This window comes from Falco cherrug, chromosome 12, assembly GCF_023634085.1.
Source record: "Falco cherrug isolate bFalChe1 chromosome 12, bFalChe1.pri, whole genome shotgun sequence".
Classification (NCBI taxonomy): domain Eukaryota; kingdom Metazoa; phylum Chordata; class Aves; order Falconiformes; family Falconidae; genus Falco; species Falco cherrug.
The window spans coordinates 30,179,231-30,202,277 of NC_073708.1; the positions used below are offsets into that span (position 1 = coordinate 30,179,231).

General features: G+C 48.1%; 1 protein-coding gene and 1 long non-coding RNA gene across 6 annotated transcripts; both read right to left on the minus strand.

Annotated features, from left to right (window-relative positions):
* Positions 1–69: 69 nt before the first annotated feature.
* FYB2 (FYN binding protein 2) lies at positions 70–22,984 on the minus strand. Of its 5 annotated transcripts, none has more exons than XM_055724862.1 (20): positions 22,871–22,979; positions 18,877–19,657; positions 17,663–17,857; positions 16,557–16,590; positions 13,726–13,814; positions 12,902–12,930; positions 11,656–11,690; positions 10,708–10,792; positions 10,206–10,359; positions 8,318–8,444; positions 8,175–8,215; positions 7,803–7,872; positions 5,796–5,879; positions 4,476–4,504; positions 3,673–3,733; positions 3,011–3,103; positions 1,335–1,419; positions 845–1,001; positions 661–694; positions 70–253 (listed from the first exon to the last, which is right to left on the minus strand). In XM_055724862.1, the coding sequence occupies exons 1-20, from the start codon at positions 22,877–22,879 to the stop codon at positions 238–240; spliced, it is 2,208 nt and encodes a 735-aa protein (XP_055580837.1). In that variant the 5' UTR covers positions 22,880–22,979; the 3' UTR covers positions 70–237. The 5 variants fall into 5 exon arrangements, 4 of the variants coding, with proteins under 4 accessions (XP_055580837.1, XP_055580836.1, XP_055580838.1 ...); XM_055724861.1 differs by having other exon boundaries at positions 8,175–8,218; positions 22,871–22,978; XM_055724863.1 differs by lacking the exon at positions 3,011–3,103 and having other exon boundaries at positions 8,175–8,218; positions 22,871–22,978.
* On the minus strand, positions 19,695–22,568 carry LOC114016167 (uncharacterized). Its single transcript, XR_003560483.2, has 2 exons — positions 21,131–22,568; positions 19,695–19,789 (listed from the first exon to the last, which is right to left on the minus strand). It is a non-coding gene; the product is annotated as an uncharacterized LOC114016167 (long non-coding RNA).
* Positions 22,985–23,047: the final 63 nt, after the last annotated feature.

Below are 23,047 nucleotides of genomic sequence, written 5' to 3' on the forward strand. Positions count from 1 at the left end.
AGATAACCAGTGGAGATGTGCTCTAAATAGCAGACAAAAAAGGAAACGTCCCTTGCACATTAAACAGCGTAAGTGTAAAAAATAAAACTTTATTTACATTCACCTCATCACTCCACCATTGACCAACGTGGGCTCTCATGGATGTGGGAAGCACAAAAGAGACCTTCAGGGATGCTCTAGGAGAAAGCAGCTCTCAGGGAGGGCAGCTAGTACCGTCTGCCTCAAAAAAAGAAAGCTTCACGGCAATGGGCACCTGGGCAACAGGAGGTTCATTTGTATCAATTAAGCATGAACATGCAAGGAAATGATAATGCAGCAGGGAATTTAAGGGTGTGAGTTGGCAAGGCGATGCACACTGCGGGGCCCATGTTTGCAGCAGATGTGAATTAATATGGCATATCTGAAGGCAAGTCAAGAATCTCCAATTTATACAAGTCATGACTGGACAGGGCTTTTTTTAGCTGCAGTTGGACTGGAAACCTGTGTAACAGCAGAATAGCAGACTAAAACTGGAAATACTTATTCAATATTTAATACTGGCTGTTTACATTAACCTTCCCCTGCCTTCAGAAGTTTTAAGTCCCGTTCTCCAGATCTCAGGCATCTACACCCAGGAAGGAGAAGAAAATATGCATCATAATAAATAAAAGCAGAGTTTACCTGAAGTTCAAGTGCTCCACTAGAACATATCCATCTGAGAGAAGGAAAAAAGAACTTGTAAACTCCTGAGCGCACGAAGTGGCAGTGCTGAGCACAAAGAACATACTGTTGCTTGCGAAGCCGATTTACCCCTCAAAATGGGACGGCAGCGGCCACCCGTGCCAGAGGCTTTCTGCAAACTTACATCTGCCCTCCAAATTGCGGCAAATCACTGCGTTGTCCTCCGCGACATCAATAACATCTAGCTGTTCTCCAGCTATGACTGGGAGATCAACCCTCCTCTTACTAGGGACCGAGCACGCGGCAATGGCTGTGTTGACAATGTTGATCTCCTTATCGTACTGCAGGAAAGAAAAAAACCACAAGTTATTCTGTACTCGCGTGCAATGTCTTTAAGGGCAGCGAGGAGGGGTGGAGAGAAGAGGTTTCAGGTTGGGCTGTGAGGCTTTGTTTGGAGCTGATGAGATAAAAAAAACCCAGCAACATCCCTGATGAAGATCCCAGGTTAGGGGAGAAGGCAGCAGGCCAGTGGGACATCCCTCCCAGCACACCTAAGGACCAACAACTTTCCACCATGCATCTTTTAAGCATGATAGGATTGTCAAAATTTAGGATTGACAAAAAAACATAGCTGCTTTCCTCTGGCACAACTAGTTCTCTAAACAGACACGCACCATAAATGTTTCTCTAAAAAACTTCTCTTCTTTTTCCATCTTCCTGCTTTTTTCCACATTGCTCTTCTTGATTTTGAAGATATTTCTGCATCAAGAGGGAGAGACGCACATTTCTGAGCTCCATTTAAATAATCCCTGGCACATTGGGAAATACAACCCAGAGCCTAACTCCAGTCTGCAGTGAACTCTTGGAAGAGCAAAGCACACTGTTCCCATCGCTATCTTCTGTAAAAGAATGAACGTGCACCTCAAATCTGCCGGTGAGCATGACTTGAGCCATTTCGTATCCCCATTTGGAATAACTGTTTTTTCTGTAAGCAGCGTGGGAACAAACAAACTATCGAGTGTTTTGAATCAGTCGGGTTTTTATAGAAGTCAACAATTCACTTTTCCCCCAGCAGTTTGTCCCCCTCTGGTTTTATTTATATTCACACATAAAGAGTCCCCAGATAACTCTCATTCTGAGTCATTTATGGCAGTGGGGCTTGACACAGCTCTCCAGATTTTTGGGGTTTTTTTAGCATATGGAGGAGAAAGTCACCCAAGCAGACATTTACATGGCACTGTAAAGTGATTAACAAGCTCTTATAACACCTTACGGGGAGCGATGGCCATCTATGCTGGGGCATTCCCTGGGTATGGAAATACCACTCCTTCTGGTCCGTACCTGAAATTCCAGCTACGGCAATCATTTTAGAATGAAGACAGGGGAAAAAACAAGCAACCAACCAACAAAACACCCACTTGCAATAAATCATTCACCCTTGGCTAACTTTCATGCACTTAAAATTAAGAGGAGGGGAAACAAGAGCTGAAGTTCAGGACTTTTAAGCTGTGAAGAGATTCCTCCTTGGTGGTCTCAGGCCGCAGGACCTGCGAGCTCTAAGGAACAGACAAAAATGCATCGACTTCCCGATAGTCTGTGAAATTATACACATGACTTGGCACAACAAAGCAAGTGGTGTTTGAGCAACCCCATGCACGAGCTTTGTGGGGACAACCTGGAAAATAGGTCTCTGATTTGCATTTGTTTGAAGTCCCAGGTATCGGGTCATGAAAAAGCTCATTGCAATGCACCTTCTTCTGATCTAAATGGGAAACTAAAGCTCCTACTTCCATGCAAAGTTTTGCAGTGCCAATAACAGAAAGTTTTATTTTTGATTTTATGCACAAATGGTACAGCAATAGGCAATGCAATGAACCCAGCTGGAGAAAGAAGACCCAAGAAATCAGTATCTTAAAATAAGGGCAAGAGGAACACACAGGCAATTAACTATGCTGCGTACAGGGCTTCTAAGCACAGCACTCTTGCCAAAATAGCAATAGCTGATCCACAGAGATCAAATATTTAATCAAGGCACAATTAAAGAAGGAATGGCACTGAGCATGGCAGAAAAGCAGCCAAATATATAGCAAGTTACACCTTTTTGTCTCAGCTAAGTGGGAAGACATGATACAACTTCAAGATGAGACCCTCAGGATATCCCCTGCTTTGTTTTGCCCTGAAGATATTTTATGCAGAGATTCCTGAAAGCTGGCTTCAAAGGGAAAGGACCCTGGAGCAGCAGCCAGCAAAAACCATCTGCGCCATCAGGGCGTCCCGCTCCTGCAAACAACTCGAGGGATGTGTGTACGAAGATAGACAACATGGGAAAACACAGAATGGGAATCTAGACCTTTCCACATCATCGCTGCTTCTCCTTTGGTCCTTACTGTCTTTTGCCATCAGAAATTTTGGCATCCAGGTTTTGTACTTGTCATCCTTCTCTCTGAGAAGAGGGGAAAGAGCCACACAGAAATTCAAGGTTTTTTCCAGCAGACCGCATCCCCTCCCCAAGCCCCTGTACCTACAGAGCTGTGATTTTTCTCTGTCTCCCCCCAGAACCACCCCTGTAATGCAGACACTTGCTGTGATTTATACCAGCACGTGCTGCTGCCACAATCATCTGGCAGCAAGACATCAAGACATGCTGTTCCTATTAAAAGTATTTTTTTCTGACAAGAGCTTGCCAGGATGGGGCTGATTATCGGGTCTGGGAGACGAAGTTTTCCTTCCTTAGGAAAACTATCCGAATTTTCACATTTCAGGGAGCAGCTCCCTCCTTTCCACGTCCCTGGCACTAACTAGGTAACATTGAAAAAACATTTTGCAGGATGCTACTTGCCAAGTTAAACACACATGGAGAGGGCACCTGGACTGTCTCCAGAGGACTAAGTCCCGACCAGCTCCTGACCCCCAGTGGCTTGCAGTACCGCAGGCTCCCCTGGGCACAGGTTTGTGCCAAGAGGAACATCTCCTTGGCCCGAGGCCAGCCCCAGGAGAGGGCACCCTCCTCACCTCAGCTCTCTCTGCCCCACCTCGACATTGTCGTACACCATGTCCTCCTGGGAAACAGCCGCTGTCAACCAAAATGCAGCAGAGAAAATTATTAGGAGATGTCCTTCTGAGCCCGCTCCTCCAAATTATGTATTGCAGAGGAAAACTGTGGCTGCTGCTAGTTGCTCAACCCAACGAGGCCAAGGCAATGCAAAAGCGAGATCCTCAGTGCTCCAAAAACCAGGCAAAACTCCCACACAAGGCAGGATGCTCAGGTTTGGTAGTTGAGTGTATGAGACGTTTTCTGGATGGGTTTGGCCATCCAGCTCCAGAGATGGAGTAGGAGCAGTAGCAAAGCCCCAGCTTCACACGGTAGCTAACCCTAGCAGGGTTTCCATGCTGAGAACATGGGTACGTTCACTCCAGCACCTTCTCAAGGCTTCATTAGTGGGAACAGGTTTTGTGTCCACTCCCATTTACATAGTTTTGCAGAGAGCTGCTGGAGTGCCATCGGCTGTTAAACACCACTGCCAGTCTGGAGGCAGTGGCTCAGCACAGACTGCTTTGCACGTTGCCTTCCTGAATATATTCAGAGCTACAGGAGGAATGCTCCTATACAAAGAAAAAACACCCCAAAATGGGCGACAAACTACCCCCAAGTGAAGCACAAATCTCTGTCAAGTCTTCCCATTTTAATGCTGCCACATTAAATGATTTTCAGAAAGGCACGATGCGTAAAGTTCATTTTCCATTGTGCAATACATTTCCCTCTTCACATACACACACACAAATCCCCAAGAGTCAGATATATGTATGTTGCTTACCTAAATTTGGTGTCGAAGTGGAAAACAGTCTGCGGATACAAAGAAGCTTTTAGAAACAAGTTTGCACATCAGCATCGCCCAGAAAGCCACAAGTACCAACAAGCTGGCAGTGCTTGCTGCTGAAGAGATGGAGGCAGGTCTAGGTGCATGGTCTCCGTGACACCAACAGCATCTGCCAGTATCACAGCCCTTGCTAAATCAGCATCTCCACCCTCTGGCAGCAACAGGAGCCATGTGTTCGTCAAGTGGGTTAAGAGAGGTCTACATTGCATCCGAAGAACAGTCCAAATTGGCAAAAGCACCCTCCTCCTGCCTCCTCCTGCACCCATTCCCAATAGCTAGAGGGTTGACGGACAGTTGGTAACTGTAGGCAGTAGTAATTCCCTCCTTGCAGTCTGACAATATCATAGGTTGCAATTTATATGTGACAATGACTGTAGGTATCTAAGATACTTGCTGGAGCTTTAAGGGTTCTTTGTAACAGGAGAATGGCATGAAACCTGGTGGCTCCTTCCCTGTGACGATCTTTAGCAGTAGTGCAGGAGGGAGCCGCTGACATGGCAGAACACCTAGTGTGAAAAGGTTTTTAAGTAAAACAAACCTTCCTCATGTAAGAGAGGAAAGGGTTAATCTGGAATTTCCAAAGAAATAAGAAAAAGTAGCATTTGCCTGGACTTCAGGCACTGTGCACAAGGTGAGGCACATGCCGGCAGCAGTGGAGGACAAGTCCAGCAGGCAGCTACCGTGCACTTGTAGAAAAGGCGGTTTCCATGGAACCTTAATGAGGATTTTGAATATTAGAGTACCTGAAAGGGCACTAGAGGCAGTTACACAATGTCCTCTATCCTAACTTGTTAGAATACAGGCTCCACAGTAAACTTCTTCAGCAGATGCTGTTGCCAGCTTGACTATAAATGGTACCTGGAATAAAAACCCTCAGCCCGTAAAAGCCACATCAACAAGCCTTTGCCTAACCCTGGCCCACAGCTCTAGGCAGCAGGTATCACATCTCTGCATTCCCTTGTGTACCTGCATCATGCTGAGGTACTGAGGGCAGCAGAAAGCCTATGAAAACTGGGACACTGATGTAGGACCAGCTCCTGCAGGTTCCCGATGCCAGAGACTTCAGAGAAGCTGCACAGATGGACATTTGGCCACATCTGCCACAGCAGCTCCTCATGAGTTGATAGAAGCACTTTGGGCATAACTTTCCCAATAAAGCTGCATTCCTTACTCCTAGACCTCTTGCTCTCAAATTATTCCAAACAGGAATGTTCAGATTTAGAGGGTGAAGGGGTTGGACCACCACCATTTTCTTACCTTAAGTTCTCCTTGAACCTGGTATTCTTCAGCTTCAACTTTTCTATCTTGAACAAGTTTCCAAATCTCTTCTGTTTTTCTGTTCTGTCCAAATGAGAAACAGATTTTAAATTAAACAGGCACCAGGCACTGAACTGTGTGAGAACTGCCATGCTCGTAGCCCCAGAGATCCCGAAGCAGGTACAGGAGGGTCAGCAGACCTTGGCCCTCAGCTCAGCAGTGAGCTTTAAGCCTCGACAGCATCATGTGGATGAATGATGGATTCAATGGGAAAGGCACCAACACAGCAAAAAGTGCTTACTTATTGAAGTCCAAGCTCAAATCTCTGCTTGGCTTTAAACTTTTCTGTGTAACTGAACTTGTCTCCTCTGACCTAACAACCACAGAACGATCCAGGTTTATTTGGAGTAAAAATTCCTAGTGAAAGGGACAAAAATTCCCCAGAAGCACACAGTGACCATTAAAGGAGGACATTGGGAGCACGTGTCTGTGCCACCCTTCACCACACATTTTTGTTGTATATGCTGTTGAGAGAGAAGTTCCACTATACACACTTCTCTCTCAAGCTTACGGGGGGTTGCAAAGCTACACGGCAATTTACTAATAGTATCTGCGAACAACCAAGATCCTCACCTGGGGGACATTATCCATGCGCAAGTACTATTAAAAATACTTTATGTGTATCAGCACACCTCATCCTGCACGTGGGATCAATAGAAAGATTCCATAACGACTGGTTTGGGGATTGAGACGGTGACCTCTGCACCCCGTGAATTCGGTCCCGACTCTAGCTGTGTTATGCAGTTCCCTTGCAAAGCCCGCCAGACGCACTGCTTTCCCGCGCACTAGCAACGGCGTTCAGCTGCTGCTGCTGCTCGGCACCGGCACAGAGGCGCAGAAGAGCCCGGGGGGGACGCACGGTCAGCCCGGGAGCCAGGCGCAGCCACCAGCGCATCACCCGCTGGCCCGAGAAGCTCGTGCGCCTCCACCACACAGCTCTTGTGGGCAGTTTGCAGAGAAATGACACTTTCGCCTCTCAATAACTGCCCAGTCACCTCGGGGTTTCGCGTTTCCCATATCTTTTTTCCCTCTCTGACGCACACAGGCTCTACATCCACGCATAAGCTTGACTTGAATCCAGATGCAAGCCAGTACGAGTCTCACATCCGTAAGGGAAAAGCAGATGTAGAGCAACACCTTATTATTCCTCCCACACTGCTCCTTAGAAGAGAGCCACCAGATGCATTTGAAGCAGTTGTGTGCGGCATCCCCAGCCCATATGTCATTCCCAAAGGCTGTCTCTATTTCTTACAAAGGGATGCAGGAAATCCTTTACTGCATGAGGGTAGGGAACCACACAACGCTAATAAGTAAAAACACACCTAACTTCATGTTTCGCCTTTTAATCCATCTGGGAAGCTCAGGCAATGTATAAACCTGAGCCTGCAAAACTCATTGCTTTTACAACACAGCCTGTGGAAGCAAATATCTTGAGAAGTTATATAAAAAGGAGAAGGTTGCATGTTCGTTGCAGCATGTCCTTTCAGCTTTCCAACATTCTGTGACCTGAAATGGGAGCATTTGGTCCCTTTTTATGGGGACAAGGTCCCCATTTGTTCCTCCAGCCTTGCCTCTTTCGGCACACACAAAAAGGTACCATTTCTCAGCTACAGCCGAGCAAGGCTTCGGAAAACAAAAGGCTAGCAAGGCTGTCCTGTGTGCTTTATGCCAGGAGAGGTCTGTAAGGGGAGTATTTCCAACGGATGGAGAGTGCTACCAACTCTAACAGAAAGGCCTCACTGCTCAGGGTTTTAACTTTGGTAACTATTTTTTGCTCCCTACATGTCAGCCAAAGGGGAAAGAGGGAGGAAGAGGGGAAGAAAGCCACCCATGCAACAACATTTCTGCAGTATTGGGGAAAAAAAGGCTTCCAGCCAGCACCTGGCATGTGAGATCAAGGAATTATGGTCAGTATTTCAAAATACAGGCTAAGAAATTGGAACTTACTCCAGTTTTGTTGGATTATCACCCCCAGTCTCAACATCTTCATATGTTTCTTCACAGCCGTTTCCTGAAACTTAAACCCAAGGTATGCCATTATCACAAACCACGTTCAGTAGCGACGAGGTGAGGTTTGCTGGACAAATTGCACCCAGGCCATTACATTTTACTCTTACAGAGGCTTCGAGGTCACTCAGATGAATTCCATGCTAGCCACATGTATTGCTCCCCACTGGTTTTAATGGGAATTTAGAGCAACCAGGCCAGAAGGAGACACTATAGATGTTGCAAGTTAAAAGAAGCTATTCACAGCATCTCCTGGGGACCAACCCAAATTAAAAGCAGCTCTGTTCAAGCTTCCCCACGTGCTGCACTTACTGCTGGCTGAAGTGAACGGACTTGAGGCATCCGACCCGTGGCTGCTAGAAGACAGAAGTATTACATGGAGATTTGCTGCAGCGTCATTTTTAAAAGACATTGCATAAACACAACCCCAGCGAAGAGCCTAAGTCCATACTCACAGTCTATCTTGCATTTCCCCAACGTCATCATATATGTCCTCCCATGCCTGCAGAGACTGCCAGGTGTTTTGGTTCAAGGCTGTTATCTCTACCCCTGGTTTTGGGGCACCAACATGCATGTAGCGCACTGGAAACAAGAAAGCACCTTCGCTTTAGGAGCTTTTCTGAGGAACTTCTCTCAGGGCAAGGGCAACTGTTGAGGATAACAGTTGATGCCACAACAAGGAGCCTATGGACATACTTTCCATTCCAGGAGTCCAGGAAAGGCTCTGCTGTGAGCCACTTTGAGAAAAAAAAAAAACCAAAAAAATTCTACAAGGTTTCAGGTTCTAAAACATTTAGCTTTAAAACATTCTAAAGTGTTTAAATATTTTACATTTTAAAAAAATTAAAACATCCATCGATATTCTCAGTTGCAGCAGCTCTGACCCAAATCCTCCTCACCAGAAAACATCCCAAGAGACTACTCATGGATATTGAGAGAAGTGATTGAAGGGAGGGTTTGGCATGGTTGGTGATGTTAAGACCCAAATAATGGTCCAGTCCATTGGAAACACACCTGTAAATCAGCATCTCATAAAGCAGACAAGGAAGGAGAGTATCCCAGAGAAGTATTTCACCAAGAGCTGGAACCAAGCATGAGAGCTGCACCTCATGAAGTTAGAAAAAGATTATTACTGGAGGACTCTGTTAAGTGGCAATATTAAATACTTAAAACTGATTTAAAAGAGCTGGAGTAACGTAGAAATGCAGCCACACAAATAAAAGCAGATAGTGTTTCTAAATGAACACATGTGCATGCAGTAGGTCTCACCAGAAACATGCACCACCACAGTACGGTCTAGTTAATGGGCAAAGTTTCTGCAAAACATTCAAATCCCCATGAAGAAGAAAAAGATGGGGAGGGTTGCGGGGGAACCAAACAATTCTGCAAAATCAGGCTCTCTGATGAAACAATAGCAGGAGGCTCACCATGAGTACTTTTTTAAAAAAAAATCCCAACAGAAATTACCTCCAGCTGTTCAAAGGTCACGCAAACCAGCAAGATTTCTCACAAAAACAGACACCAACCAAAAGAGAAAATTATTATGAAGTGGTTTAAAATAAAAAAAAAAAAAAACAAACACCTGAGGACCACACCAATAACAACAACCACAGCCACAGTGAATTTACACTTTTCCTTCACGCTCCTGGTCTGTCCACCGAGCCCAACAGAGCTACTTTTCTCTCTTTCATCTTTGAAATGTTGCTGTATCACACTAGCGGCTTGCAGGGGCAGGAGTAAGCTTTTGCAGAATAGAGCCCGTGCACACTTATACCTGAAGTTGCAAAATAGTGTTTACAGAGGGCATGTGACTGGGTTTAATTGTGCAGCCAAGGTGCGTATCACCAGCTCCAGATGCTATGTCAGAGCGTCGTGACAGAAGGAGCCCGAAGTCAGAAAAAGGCTCACTGGAACTATGATGAAAATGGAGCAAGGAGCCATCATCCGTCTTAGTAAGGGAAAGGGGGAGACTTCAGGCTCTCACCCTGCTCATGTGTGTTCCTACCACAAGCCTTAGCCAAATCCTTTTCTGAGACTTAATAAATTATGAGAAGCAGAGGAGATGGATTTTAACTCTCTTGGATAAGGGCAATCTGCTAGAAAAACAAACACCTTGGTTTGAGTTACGCAGGTGGTTAACCAACGTAGGAAGCTATTTGCAAAGCCAAAATAAATGATTCAGACCAGAATACAAATGTGCATGCAACCTTTTGCCCTGGTTTAACTAAATTGGTTCAAGAGTTGCATCCAAATTTAACGTTATTTCCCATATGGAAGAGACATTTGGGCAACAGATGGGACTGAGGACTGAGGAAACACTCAACAGCGCAATGAGATACTCACAGATCTCTGCTCCGTCTTTTGCCAGCCCTTGTAGGGTAGGATGCTCTGCAGCCTGGGTACTTGACACATCCTGCTTCACTGGCAGCACCTTCACCCCACCTCCACCATCTTCCTTGGCTGAGCTAGTGGGAGATATGTATCCATTTCCACCTGTCTGAGATCAGACATTTGGTCTGGTCAATACAGTCTTTAGAAACACTTTTCTCATATAAGTGAATACATTTTACATATATACATCAACAAGAATGTAAATTATCTTTCTGTGGAATTAATACAGTTTCACGCCTTTTTCCATCAGGGATTTCTGGTGGACACGTGCTGCTTGGCAGCACTACCTGCCTTTTAGGCAGTAGCAGTTGAGCAATGAGCAGACAAAAGAGAAGCCAGAAACCCCCCCAGGGGTAATATTAAGGACTCAAATTTTAACTGTTTCCCAAAGAGAGGGAAGACAGAAGGAGAAGAGACCCCACACAGTAATTATTAAAAGTAATCTCTACGATACCTTGAGAATTTTCTTTGCTTCCTGTTTCTCTCTTTCAAGACTTGGCTCTTCCTCTTTTTCATCTTCTACTACAGCTCCTCCAGAACTGAAAATTTCAGACATGAGGGAGATCCCAGAACAGAAATGCTTCAGCAAAGTGACAGGCAGGCAGACTGCTTTATGACTGTGCCCAAATAAGCAGCTCATTTTCCCTTTGAATGAGGTAGATGCCAAAAAGACCACCAGTACTAAAAGTAAGGGGAAATCCAACCCTAAAGGCCACTGGTTACTTGGGGTGATAGCAATCACTCTTGGAAAAGAGGTGAACTAAGACGATTGTTTTCTAGTAGCAGGAATGCACAAGCTATATCCGTTTGCCAGCGGTGGCACCCGGCTCAGGAGATGTGCCTCTCACCACACTATACTGCAATTTAGGGAAGATACAGCAGCAGGAGGCAGAACTTGGTACCTTTTTTCCAGCATCACAACATTTCCCACTGAAGTGACCCCCTTCTACTACATGATTCTTCAGTCCCCATTGAAAAAACAGCCTTCAGCCAGTGGCAGCGATTATATGCTGCAAGGAGTTTGAAACGTGACATTTATAGGGTGGAATTCAGTGTGGACCTTGCCTTACCACATGGCTTTAGACCTGGAACCAGGTGTCCCAGCCTGAGAGCCTCACACCTCCCCCTTCTTACACTGAAAGAGTTCAGGTTTCAGTAGGAAAAGACAATGTATTTTCTTGTGTGCCAGAGGAGGGATGACAATCTCCCCTCCAGGTATCCCTCAGAATGAAAACGATCTTAGAAACCATGAATGCTGACACAGACGAGCATCATCGTCTACATTGTTCTGGTCATGATATGTATGAAATGTCTTTCTATTTACTGAGTGTTACAATACTCTAACCCTCACTGAGTTAGTTGTGGGGTTAGAAAAAGCTTGAGAGAAAGGAAAGGAAATTACCTGGATTTGGCAAAGAGAAAATCTGTCTTCTGTTTCTAGAACGAAGGAGAGGAAAGCTTTCAGCCACTGCGCTTTTTTCAACAGTCAAGCTTTTATACAAGGCCTCAACTGTCATCTAGTAGTTAAAGAAATATTTCTTTAGAAAGCCCAGAAGCATTTTATGTTTGGAATAGTCATCAGACAAGGAAATATCCTCTACTTCGCAGGACAGGGGATACACATATTGACAAACTGTGTAAGGGTAATATAACAGTACAAGGGATCAGGCCGATGAAGCTACTGGTCAGAACGAAAGGTTGGAGAGCTTACAGAAGGGGAGGAAGTTTTTTTTAATTAAATAAAGATTTTCCAACCTACCATAAAATAAGACTACAGCCAAGCCAGAGAGCCTCTCTGCAAATCATGCACAGATAACTGCCTTTGGAAACCTATGCTATTTCCTGGACAATTTGACTTGGAAGTGGAGTTTGACATTTCAGCAGGGCCAGAACCAATACCCAGTACATGACCATCTCCTGGCACGAGGTGACTCGTCCTCTCAGCCCAGCTACCTGCTGTGAGTCCAGCCACGCAGCCCGGCAGGTCTTCCCTAGGGACCGCTGCAGCAATTCGGGCCCCGCGCAAACGCACTCTCCTGCCTTCACTGCAGGGCACCTCCGCTGCCAGGGTGAACTGCCACCCCCTTTGCAGCCAGGGTAAAACGAAGAGAGTCAAGCTGCAGTTTGCAGCAGGGACACCCCCACAGCAGGGGAGGAGGACCCGTGCAGCCATGCACCCCACGGCTGCCCCGCTTACGAGCCAAAACCCGAAGCATGCTGCCATGACAAGGAACCTGGCTCAGTTTGGCTTTTATGCCTTCACAGAGGGACCACCAGCACAGCGTGCCTCTGGCAGGGACTTGCAGAACAATTCAGTGGATTTTCCCTCCAAGAATTCACGGTCTAGATATCAGTGCTTGACACTTACTTGGTCTGCCACCAACGTCCAGGTGGTGCTACCCCTTCCTTACATGTTTGCAGTGGAAGTCAAGGGAACTGACTCGCTTCCCTAGTGTGTTTGGAAACTTCATTAGCCTTCATGTCCCCTCTGCAATTTCTTATTTTTTGAGAGTCTTCACCGACAACACACATAAAGAAACACTCAGCAGATAAGAAATACAGATATTAAAGGTTTCTAAGACAGGAAAGCATGTCATGTATGGTATGGTCAAGCCCAAAAGATCAAAACTGGTGGTGATGAGACTTACCTTGTGTTCTTCAGGCTCTGCCTTGGGTACTAGAAAAGATATTTGTGAATACATATTACTTTTTAGTCCATGTTAAAGTCACTGCACTTTATGTTGCAAACCCCAACTTCAGCCCACACGCTCAGCATCCAGGCACACTTCCACCATGGTACATGCACCATGTCACACTGGCCAGGGTCTTTTCATTTGCCGTTTAGCCCTGGCTTACATTCAGAGGGCTGCAGCATCGAGCTTAACTGGCCACAGTTTTCATAGCCCTAGGGGCTAACACAAAAGGGCTGTGGCAGGTTCCTCAAGACTTCCTGACTCCCCTCCAAGACAGCCTGGCTCGGCTTCTGTTCCAAGGGGTGAGAAAACCAATGCACAAGGCAAAAAACCAACCTCCCTCAAAAGAGGCAACTTTGAAAAATGTAAAAGCAGAGCAGCGGCAACTCTGATTGAGAAAATTATACTGGGAAGAAGTAGCGATGGAGATGGAAAATCTCTGTGCCCAGTACCCTTCTGCTCCTAAGCAGATGCTGAGGTTTGCATCACTATCTTCTTTTCTTTCTCTTCTACATGGATAATGTCTCATGACTTTTCCCCACCTCAGCCTTACTGTAAGCACCATTTCACCACTAAAGTGCTCACTTCTATTTTGCCTGTGCCCCAAAGTCCTCATACACTGTCAGTGCACAGAGGGACAGTACAGACAGTTATCTTCGCTCACCAGGACCAACGTGCAGCTGCTTTTCTCATCTTGAAGAAGCTATATTATTTCATTTTCTAAAGGCTCTATCCCACATCGCATGTAATTCACCTAGCAGTCTTGCCTGGCAAAGTACCTTCAATGACACACAAGGTTGTGGTGTCCCCAGACTGATTCAGGTACATCAGGGTCTCTTCATAATTATGATGCTCTTCAAGTTGGGCACTGAGAAGATGAAAGAAAAGAGAGAAAAGATTTTGTTTTCTGGCCCTTTTAGAAGTCTGGAAAAAAAATATTCATCTTAAGGACAAGGAATTCAAGCGCTTTGATACTGTGCCTACAAAAAAGCAAAGTGAAATCAGGAATTCCTCGGAGGGAGAGGCAACCTGTGCCAGGGCTCAGCTGAGCCTTCCCCCCGACTCCCCACTCCCACTGCTTTTCCTTTGGTAGGACAGGTTGCGTTTATAGGGCTCAAAGCACATCAGGGGACTTCATACTGGGATTATGGTCTTCTGCCTACAGCGATCCCTTAAGTAGAAACAGAACAAAAAAATTCAAGGAAATCAGAGCGCAGCATTTTTCAAACCCACTACAGCTACTTTAAAACGAGTAACAACCCAGTTGCAGTTTGGTATGCTGTTTCTTACTTAAGGAAACAGGCAGGGAAAGCAGAGCTATCAGAGGGTACGGTTAAAGGTCCTGCTCCTGAGCTTAGTGAGACACATGCTCCGCGTCGATGGGGCGAGCGGCATGTGCCAGTCGCGGGAGAAGGCAACGTGCCGCAGCCCCAGCACCGCTCAGCCGCAGGTACTGGGCTTCCCAGCCCGGTCCCCATCTGCTCATCCTCCTTTTTCCTTTCCTCCTCTGGAAATTCCAATTAGCATCATTTGGGAATAGGTGCAGAGAGAAATCCAAGCCTTCCCAGATCACCCAGGCAAAGCCCCTTAGGCATCCCCTCCATCCACGGCAGCAGAGGTGTCAGCAGCTCAGGAGCACCGGGAAGCGGCAACTGAACAAGACGCAGCCTATAACACATACTGGGGTCATGGCAGGGAGAGTTATAGTGAGAACTGCCGCACCTTTTAACAGTAAGTCTATAACAAACCCGAGGAAGGGCTTGGTTTTCCTTGAATCACCCTACTGCCACAACTCAGCTTCAACAGAGTAAACACTAAGTAGTTGTTGCAAACCAGAACGAGAGGAACAAGAAACTCAAGGTGCATTTTACCAGTAGTGAAATCAGATAAGAAACAGCACCTAAAGTAGAGCAGAAGCTTGTGATGCTCCCAAAGGCTGCCCTGGCCTCCTGCTGTCCCCTGCAGCCCCCAGCACTGTGGGCAGCGCCTGCCGCCTTACTGGTCCCACAGCGTGTTTTGGACACGTAGGTCCCCCTATTGTGCATACACAATTGCAAAAATACTGCAAGCAGGTATTTTGTCCCTGGTGCCACTGCTTGAGAAAGAGGAGGCCGGGAAACCCCGATTTTTCACTTCTCCAGCCCAACCCCTGGATAAAATCGCACCCTGGGAGCTGTGCCAGACACCAGCCAGCCCTTCACATATACCACAGCGCTACACCGGACCTGCGACAGAGCTGGGCTGCTGGGTCCCTGACCAGCAGTAGTGAAGGCAGGCTGTTTATTCCCAAACAAGGAATCGGAGCTCAGGATTAATCAGCCCAAGTGACTACGTCAGGGTCTCTAAGAGACCAGACTTCAGTCAAGGCGAGGCTTCAAGGAGGGGAATTTCTGCTCCCAAAACCCCACGATTTTGCTTCCGTGCTGGAGTTGATGTCATTCATTTCCCCAGTTATCACATGGTTAATAGTTAACAATCGACCTTTGTACAGACCGTATCACAAGGATTAGAGCAAGGCAGCTAATCTTGCGGCAATATATTACTAGGACAGTTTCCTTGTGGTGCATGACAGCTTTGGAGCTGGTTATTTTTTGACCAGTCCTCTTCTGACAAGTACAGGTTAAAAGTTAAACAAAACACCAGCCAACGCTGGCAGGAGCACCTCATGATGTGAAAAGCATGGCTTGCTGTGGCGATAGCTGCAAGGGTTCATGGTTTGGGCACAGAAAGCATTTTAAGAATTTCTCTCTTGCTTTGGTTCATCCACTCTGTTTCCCATTTTCACAGCTGTATATTCATGCAGCTAAGACAACATGTATATGAATATTTTTCTCCATTTTTGCCGTTCTGGTGGCACAGAACAAGGACCACTACGTAACCACTCATAACAAGTTAAAGACTTATTAGAAAAAGTCAGGATCCCCTTGTATACAAAACCATCTGTGCCTGTAAGATTTCTGAGCCATTTCAGACATTTGCGGTAGCAGAAGATGAACTTGGAATTTGACGATGAAGATGAACAGTGAATTTGGACCACCACTCAACAAAAATCTCACTTCAGCCTCTGGAGACAGCTGAAGTCCTGGGGAGGGGGAGGGCGGGCTGTGGCTCCTGTACCCCGGCTGTGCTGGCTGCACAAACATGAGGGAGGGCAAGCTCCCCCGCTGCTGGCAAAAAGCCAACACCTGCTGGTTACATCAGGGCTTTGTTTCAGCAACAGTTGTTAAAAAGCATCTCTTTTCTAAAAACACCGAGCCTGAGTATATAGAAAACAGGAAGCAAATGCCACATGGGTGCTGAGTCACCTTTGCAGCCAAAGCACTGGCAGCGTTCCCCCCCAACCCGCTAAACCAGACCTAAGGACACCTGGGCAGGGTTCCCCATGCTGCTCAAAGAACCCAGAGGAGAAAATAGGGATGAAGCTTTCTACTTCAGAAGGCCATCCCAGCCAGCTTTGAGCTTCCCACGTGGCTTTGCACAATCCCTGGAGTAAGTCGCTGCCTCTGGGAGCAGGATGTTCGCTCCAGACTGCACAAGGATGCTTCAGCATCGCAGGATGGGGATGCTCCCATTGCTGGCGAGCCGCATGTTTGCCTTGCCGCACGCTCACCTTTCGGGGGTCAAGTAATCCTCTTCTTCAGCAGCTGCAGACAAACACACAGAGGATTAGTGTTTGAAGGCAAGACCGTTCTCTTACAGAACACCGGCTGCCGCGACGGGGAGGTGTGACGGGGACGGCCTTTCCTCCAGGCAGCACGCTGCACACAAAGGCAGGCGTGAGATAAGATTGACAGCGGAGACTGGGGCTGTGGCTACGTTAATATGTCATTATTTCATGTTTCCAGGCAACAACCTCCGGCTTTCTAGAGATCAATAACTGAGTGATACTGAGAGGGCACGGAGATGATGACGTAGAACTGTAACTAGTTTCCTCCATTAAATATGTTTAGAAAAGGCAAGTAGATTGGAAAAGAGTTGCAGTGAAAACCTCTCTCTTCCCCTTCTGTTTGTATCAAGGCCAGGGCAGACCAATAAGCACTGGCACAGTCCAGCCAAAGAGAGTTTAGCAGAGCCCTTCCTAGAAAAGCAGCTCCCTTTGGATTCGTAAAAGTTGTGCCTAAAGATCTGGCTATAATTAAGGCCGTATTTATAAAGAAACACCATTTAGCAGCTTATTAAGCGGTCCAGAATATTCTATTATGCAACATCGATAGGGTTTTATTACAGGAAACTGAACTTTTGCATTTCTTGATGTCGGAACATTTAACAACGTTGCCCTCTGTTGTATTTAAAACAGAAGAGGGGATTAGCAGACCGGTTTCCACCCATTTTATCCTGCCTTCCCACAGTTGTGTGCTGCAGAGTGAAGGCATTTCCCATTGAAGAGGAGCGATAAAGATCAGCTCTCCGCACACAGCTGCTGCGTTACAGCCAGCTGTAACCCGCTCACAACACGCTGCACTTGGGAGGAAAGCGGGTTGCTGCATGGGGGTGACATCCGACCTGGAAAACCAGATCCCTTTTCCAGATTAAGAGGAAAAAAATCAGTCTGAAACTGTTGAGCAATTTTTACTGTTTAAGGAAGATGTTAGAAACAAGTAGCAACATCTTATTTATGTGTGCTTGGAACCATGGCCTTATAAATGACAGTAAACTGCAAATTATTATTCATTTTCTGCAAAACAGGTTTGGGGAGAAAGACTAGAAATCTCTTACTTGTTTCATTCCCCCTGTGGACTGAAAGTATGGCGCTTCGGAAAGCACTGAGATCGAACTTTGGGGGTCTTGCAGGCTTCCCAGGGGCAGGACCCAGGGATTCAGCTGAAGGGAGAGGTTTAATCCTTGGCCACTTGCTCCTGGGGCACGGAGACCATTTTCCTGCTCTGGGCTGGCAGAAGGGAGGCTCTGATCCTGCTCCAGAGAAACACAAATACAGGCAGCAATTAGCCCTCATATAAGCAAAAATTCCTGTAGCATCGTTAGTTGTTATGCAGACATTTCTACCCAGCTCTGCTTCCTCCCAGTCTCAGCATCCCTGTCACACAGCGGGGCTCCCACCATGTCACCAGAATGGAAAAATAAATGGAAACGTCCATTTTTACAGATCTTTACAAAGTTAACCCTGTTGGGGCCTCAACTCCTGACAGCTCCCTTCCTCTGGTTTATAAAATACTAGCTTAATTATCTGTGCCGATAACAGTTTAATCTGCCAGGATTTAGTGGCATAGCTGTTTTCAACACACAGCCCGAGCGAGGTAGCTTTCCAGGGTAAACAAAGGCTTAATCTTTTCAGTGCCCCGCCACTCCATGTGACGTTAGCAAGAAGAACTTCACGGCATTTGAATTTCCTAACACCAGTTTCTGTAAAAAATACTGCAAGGAGAATATGCTTTCTGAGCTCAAACGTGACCTTTTGCAAAGCCAGGAGGGTGAAGAGGCAGGAGTTCAGGTTTAAGCCTGAACTTTTAATTTCAATTTTCAAGTAGTTTGAATTTTAATTCGAACCAAACTGTCTTGGCAGAAAAGCCAAGCCTTTAGGGTCTGTGGGAAAACCAAGTGGCAGGGCGTAGTCACATTTACCTTGCAACTGCAGAAGGCCAGAGCAGACCAAACCTGAAGACACTCCCCTGTCTTCACCCTTCATTTGACTCTCAAAACATGGACATTTGCTTAGAGTGAGCTTTAAAAAATTTGGTGCAGCTGAGGAACACTCCCCTTACCCAAGCTCAGCAGCAGTTTGGGGCCCATTTCTTATCTCCAGGACCTCCACAGAAAGAAGAGACCACTCGGGCCAGTTTGGCCTCTTCTTTGGGGGTCCCAACTGGTAACAGCTTTTCTCTCCAGCTGCTCTATGCTGCACTTTCAGAGCACCTATGTACCTATACGTTCATATGCGTCAGAGCTCACTGTAAGAGTACAGCCTACTATACCTTTTTGGTGCTGAGGTTGCTCTCTTGGTGCACGATAACCCAGCTGGCAGGATTTGGTTGCCACTGCGCCCTCAGCACCTGCTTCGTCAGAGCTCCTGTGTCCTGTGGGAGCGTGGGGAAGAGCCGGCCCACGGCCGCGCAGAGCATCCTTCTTCTGGGCAGGCAAGGCCAGCGCAGGCTCACTGCCAGCTGGTCGCATCCTGCTGCTGCTCAGCACAGCCGGAGCACGCGCTGCCCTCTGCTCCAGGGAAGGGTGCACGTATAAGTTTGCTGCCCGTTGGGCTGGGAGTGTCGCACTTGCTTTCTCGCTGCAGGATAAAGTGTTTTCCCACATCCGTAGGGCATGGTGGAAAGAACTTGGGAGTGCAGGGCCCTCTGAGGCTCTTTGGGCTGATCCTTGCCGGTCAGTGCAATGGGATGGCAGAGGTTTCTGTGGACTGTTCTTGGGAGAACTCGGCCCTTTCTCCAAGATGTTGCCTTTGTGCTCTCTGTTGTGCCCCGTCGGCTCCACGTATCCCAGCTTGGCTGGAGGATGTGCCAAGGGGTTGCATTGGGTGAGCGCAGGGTGCGGACGGGCAGGATGGGCAGGTTCACCCTTGGGTTTTAGTATTATCCCTTCTCTCTTACTCAGGGGCAGAGGGCTGGACACAGCGTTCCCTCCAGAGCCCAGCTTGGGCACGATCTCGGTGGGAGGCTTCTTGTGTGGCTGCACCAGCTTGCTGGCCAAGTTGGAGTCATTTTGAAATTTTGCTCGGAGAGCTCGGAAATCAGTCACACCTTCCTGGGTGGGGGAAGAAAGGAGAGCACAAAACATCTGCTTTCACAGGTGGCAACAGGCAATTTATTTGATCATGATCATTTCAGAGAGAAAGAGGCTGCAGACTCCACCCTGGTCACCAAGGATATTCTGAGCCTGGTGAAAATTTAAAAGCAGGAGAGGAGAATTAGCTCATTCAAAGGATCCTCCGAAGGCTCACAAATCACTTCTAATAAAGGCAACAGAGCTGAGACGGGGGGGAAACACAGGAGCAGAGCATGGAAACACAACCAAGCAGGACCAGCAGAGATGGGTTCCTGCTCCCCAATGTCGGAGAATCTCCCTCAGGAAGACCCGGCAAGCACTAAAACAAACTTCACAGCCTCCCAGCAGAGGTGCTGCGACCTGCTAGGTGTGAGAGCTGCACTTTTTTTTCAGTATACACAAGCACCAGCCAGAGGAGAGGCTGGTGCTGCTCTGGAGACCCCCAGTCCATCCCCTGCCCCCTTTAGAAAACTCCACCATGGGAAGAGAAGCACTGAGCATCCTCCTTGGCAGGCTCCACATGACCTCTGGGACAACATTTCCCTCCACTGTGTTGGTTCAGCTCAAGGTCCCCACAGCTCTTTGGATGCTTCTCCCCTTGCTGTCACTCCCACCCTGGGAAGCAGAGGACATACAACCCAAGCACGTGGCACACAAAGACAGCAAGAGCATCTCCCAGTCCAGGTAATGAATAAGGTGAAGACAATTCCTCTCCCATACAGTTACCAGATGACAGGATTTATGATTCTGAACAAAGATTGCTAATCAGTGACAGCACTGTTTAACAGGACACTTAAAGAACGTTTTGTTTCAGGCCTTCATCCCCAGGCATCTCACTGTCCTGTGCTGTAGAAAGGGGACCGCAATTTCTGCCTGCAATGTCGTGGCTTAAACTCAGCCCTGAACTGAACTAGAGAGAAAATATGAAGAAAAATTTATGAGCTACTTAAGTCCTTGAACTGCTCTATAACTTTTTATATGTCACGATTACATTAGGTGCACTACTCTGGCAGCTTAGTTCAGTGAGGAGAACTGTAAGGCTTCACGAGAACCTGTCTAATGAGGAAATTGGAAAAAATTATCTAGGACAGAACTTCGTTATTCTGAAAAAAGCCCCAGCCTTAAGTGTTAAGGCAGAACAGATGAATAGCATACTGAGGTTTTATTGCATTTAATTGCACGATTTATTAAACACTGACAATTTCTCTTGAATAACCCCTTTCACTGACTTTATTACTTTCACAGGGTAGTGCATGATGTAAAGAACCAACCCTTGGGGGAGAGGTTTGAATTGCTCCAATTATATTTCATATTAGTGGTCAGCAGCATGATGCCGTGTAAGCTGCCCAGACAGCCTAATCTAGCGGCGAGCCGATGGGAATGAGAGTTTTCAGAAGCATACGGAGGATGAATCAGATTTCGGGGAAAAAAAAAAAAAAATCCCACATGTACCCGATCCCTCCAGCGATGCCAGACAGGAAATCAAGCAGCGAGGTGCCCTAATGCAATTGCACCGAGCTTTCACACGTGCTGCAGCAACAGTTGAAGAGTTCAACGCTGTTTACCTCTCCTTACTGATTTTCTGTACTGCAGCGCATAGTTCCTCATCAGTGCCCTCAGAGACAAAGAAAATAGAAAAGAAAAAGTACCTGCGTGTCTCAATATGCCACAGGCGAGGCGGAATCATGCGAAACAGGGTTCAGTCAGGCCTCTCCCTGGCACTGGCTGTGGCAGAAATGGCTGTGACAGTCGCTAGCTCCTTTAATTAAAGAGGGGTGGATACAAGCCTCCCACGGCCCCCCTTAAGTTGTTATTCCTCTTGCCTTGAAATGGCAGCTTCAAATGATTTGCTTAATTAACTGGAAGATTATCTGCGCTTAATGCGTGCTTGGTGCCCTTCACTAGAATATGGTTTCCCCCAGTTTGCAGCCCACTGGGACACTCACACCGGTGCCACGAACAGAGCCGGTGCGGCAGGAACACGAACGGGGTTAAACTGCACCCCACGGCCACCTCCTGCACACCTGGACACCCCCTCCATCCCCACAGGCCGGGAGGTCTTGCATCCCTGCACAGGGCTGAGCTTAGCACGACCCTCCGAGGTGCAGCGAGTTCTCCCGGTCTCCGCAGGGATGGCCTTCCATCGCGCAGGGATGTTTCAAAGCACATCCAAGCAACTCTCCGGCTCGACCCACGCACCTGCAGTGGGCTGGGGGAGATGCTCAGCCTGAGCATGGCGCCGGGTGGGTCGGACAGGAGTGAAACCCCTGTCCCAGCGCCCCACCACCCCAGGGAGGGCTCGGCATAGTGCGGAGAGGAACTTCCCTGGAAATCTGACCAGTTGACAAGTAGGGAGAATGCACTCATAAATTTAAAAGGGCTGCCAAAAGCTCACAATACGTATTACAGCTACATCTGGCCAAATAATTCACTGTGAATAATAAAACATTTGGCAAAAGCCCACGCAAGATGAGAGAGGGAGAGAATAAAAAGGAAACAAAACTTCCACCGGCCGGAAAGCTGTGAGCGTTACGGAGTCAGGGGACAGCTAAACTTTCCATATTTTCCCCCTATAAATAACACGCTCTTTTAACGTGAACATCGCTCCAGGAGGCAGAGCAAAGCGCGGCTCAAGCCCGCGATAAGGAGCCTTTGAGAAGGCCCAGCAGCGGGGGGCTGCGCCCACACCGAGGGGGGCAGCAGGAGCCCGGCTGCCCCCAGCTCTGCAGCCCCTTCCTGCCGCCCCACAGGAGGCGTGACACGCAGCCCAGCCCAGAGGGAGCGCTGCGCGTCCCCCTCCTCACATTTTCCTGGTTTAGTCGGTCCTTTAGCCGGTTTCCAGGGGAGCTCGGGGTGGGTTAATGCTTAACCCGCGCCGCCCTCTGCGCCGGGCTGGCACGGCCCCGCGCCCCCCCGCGCTCAGAACCCACCGGCTCCTCCCGGGGGGGCGGGGGGGCAGAGATAAATCCACCTCTGCTCTCCGTTAAATCAAGGGGCAGCTCACGGCAGAGCGGGGGGGCAGAGCCCCGGCGCCGGCAGCCCCCCCCAGCCCCGCTTCGGGGGGGAACAGCGCCCACCCCGCGGCTGCGCTGCCCCCGGCGCCCAACAGCCCCCCGCGGCGAGACCCCCCGGGCGGGGCGGGCCGTGGGCAGTGCCCCCCGCGGTGGGGGCGGCGGGACCCCCGGCAGTTACCGCAGCCATCCCTTCGCCGCTCCGCGCCGGCTCCGGCGGTGCAGCCCGGCTCCCTGCCGCCGTCCCGGCCGAGGCGGGGCGAGCCCGACACACACCTGGGCCGGGGCGTGGGGCTGCCCCGGGGCGGGGAGAGCCTGGCCCGGGCACGGCTCGGCTCGGCCCGCGGCTGCCCCCGCG

Coding starts and splice junctions, on each gene's coding strand:
- FYB2 (XM_055724861.1), bottom strand. Junction 11,691..12,901: donor CAGAGCCTGAAGAACACAAG/GTAAGTCTCATC, acceptor CCTTCGTTCTAG/AAACAGAAGACAGATTTTCT. Junction 10,793..11,655: donor TTTCTCTTTGCCAAATCCAG/GTAATTTCCTTT, acceptor TGAAATTTTCAG/TTCTGGAGGAGCTGTAGTAG.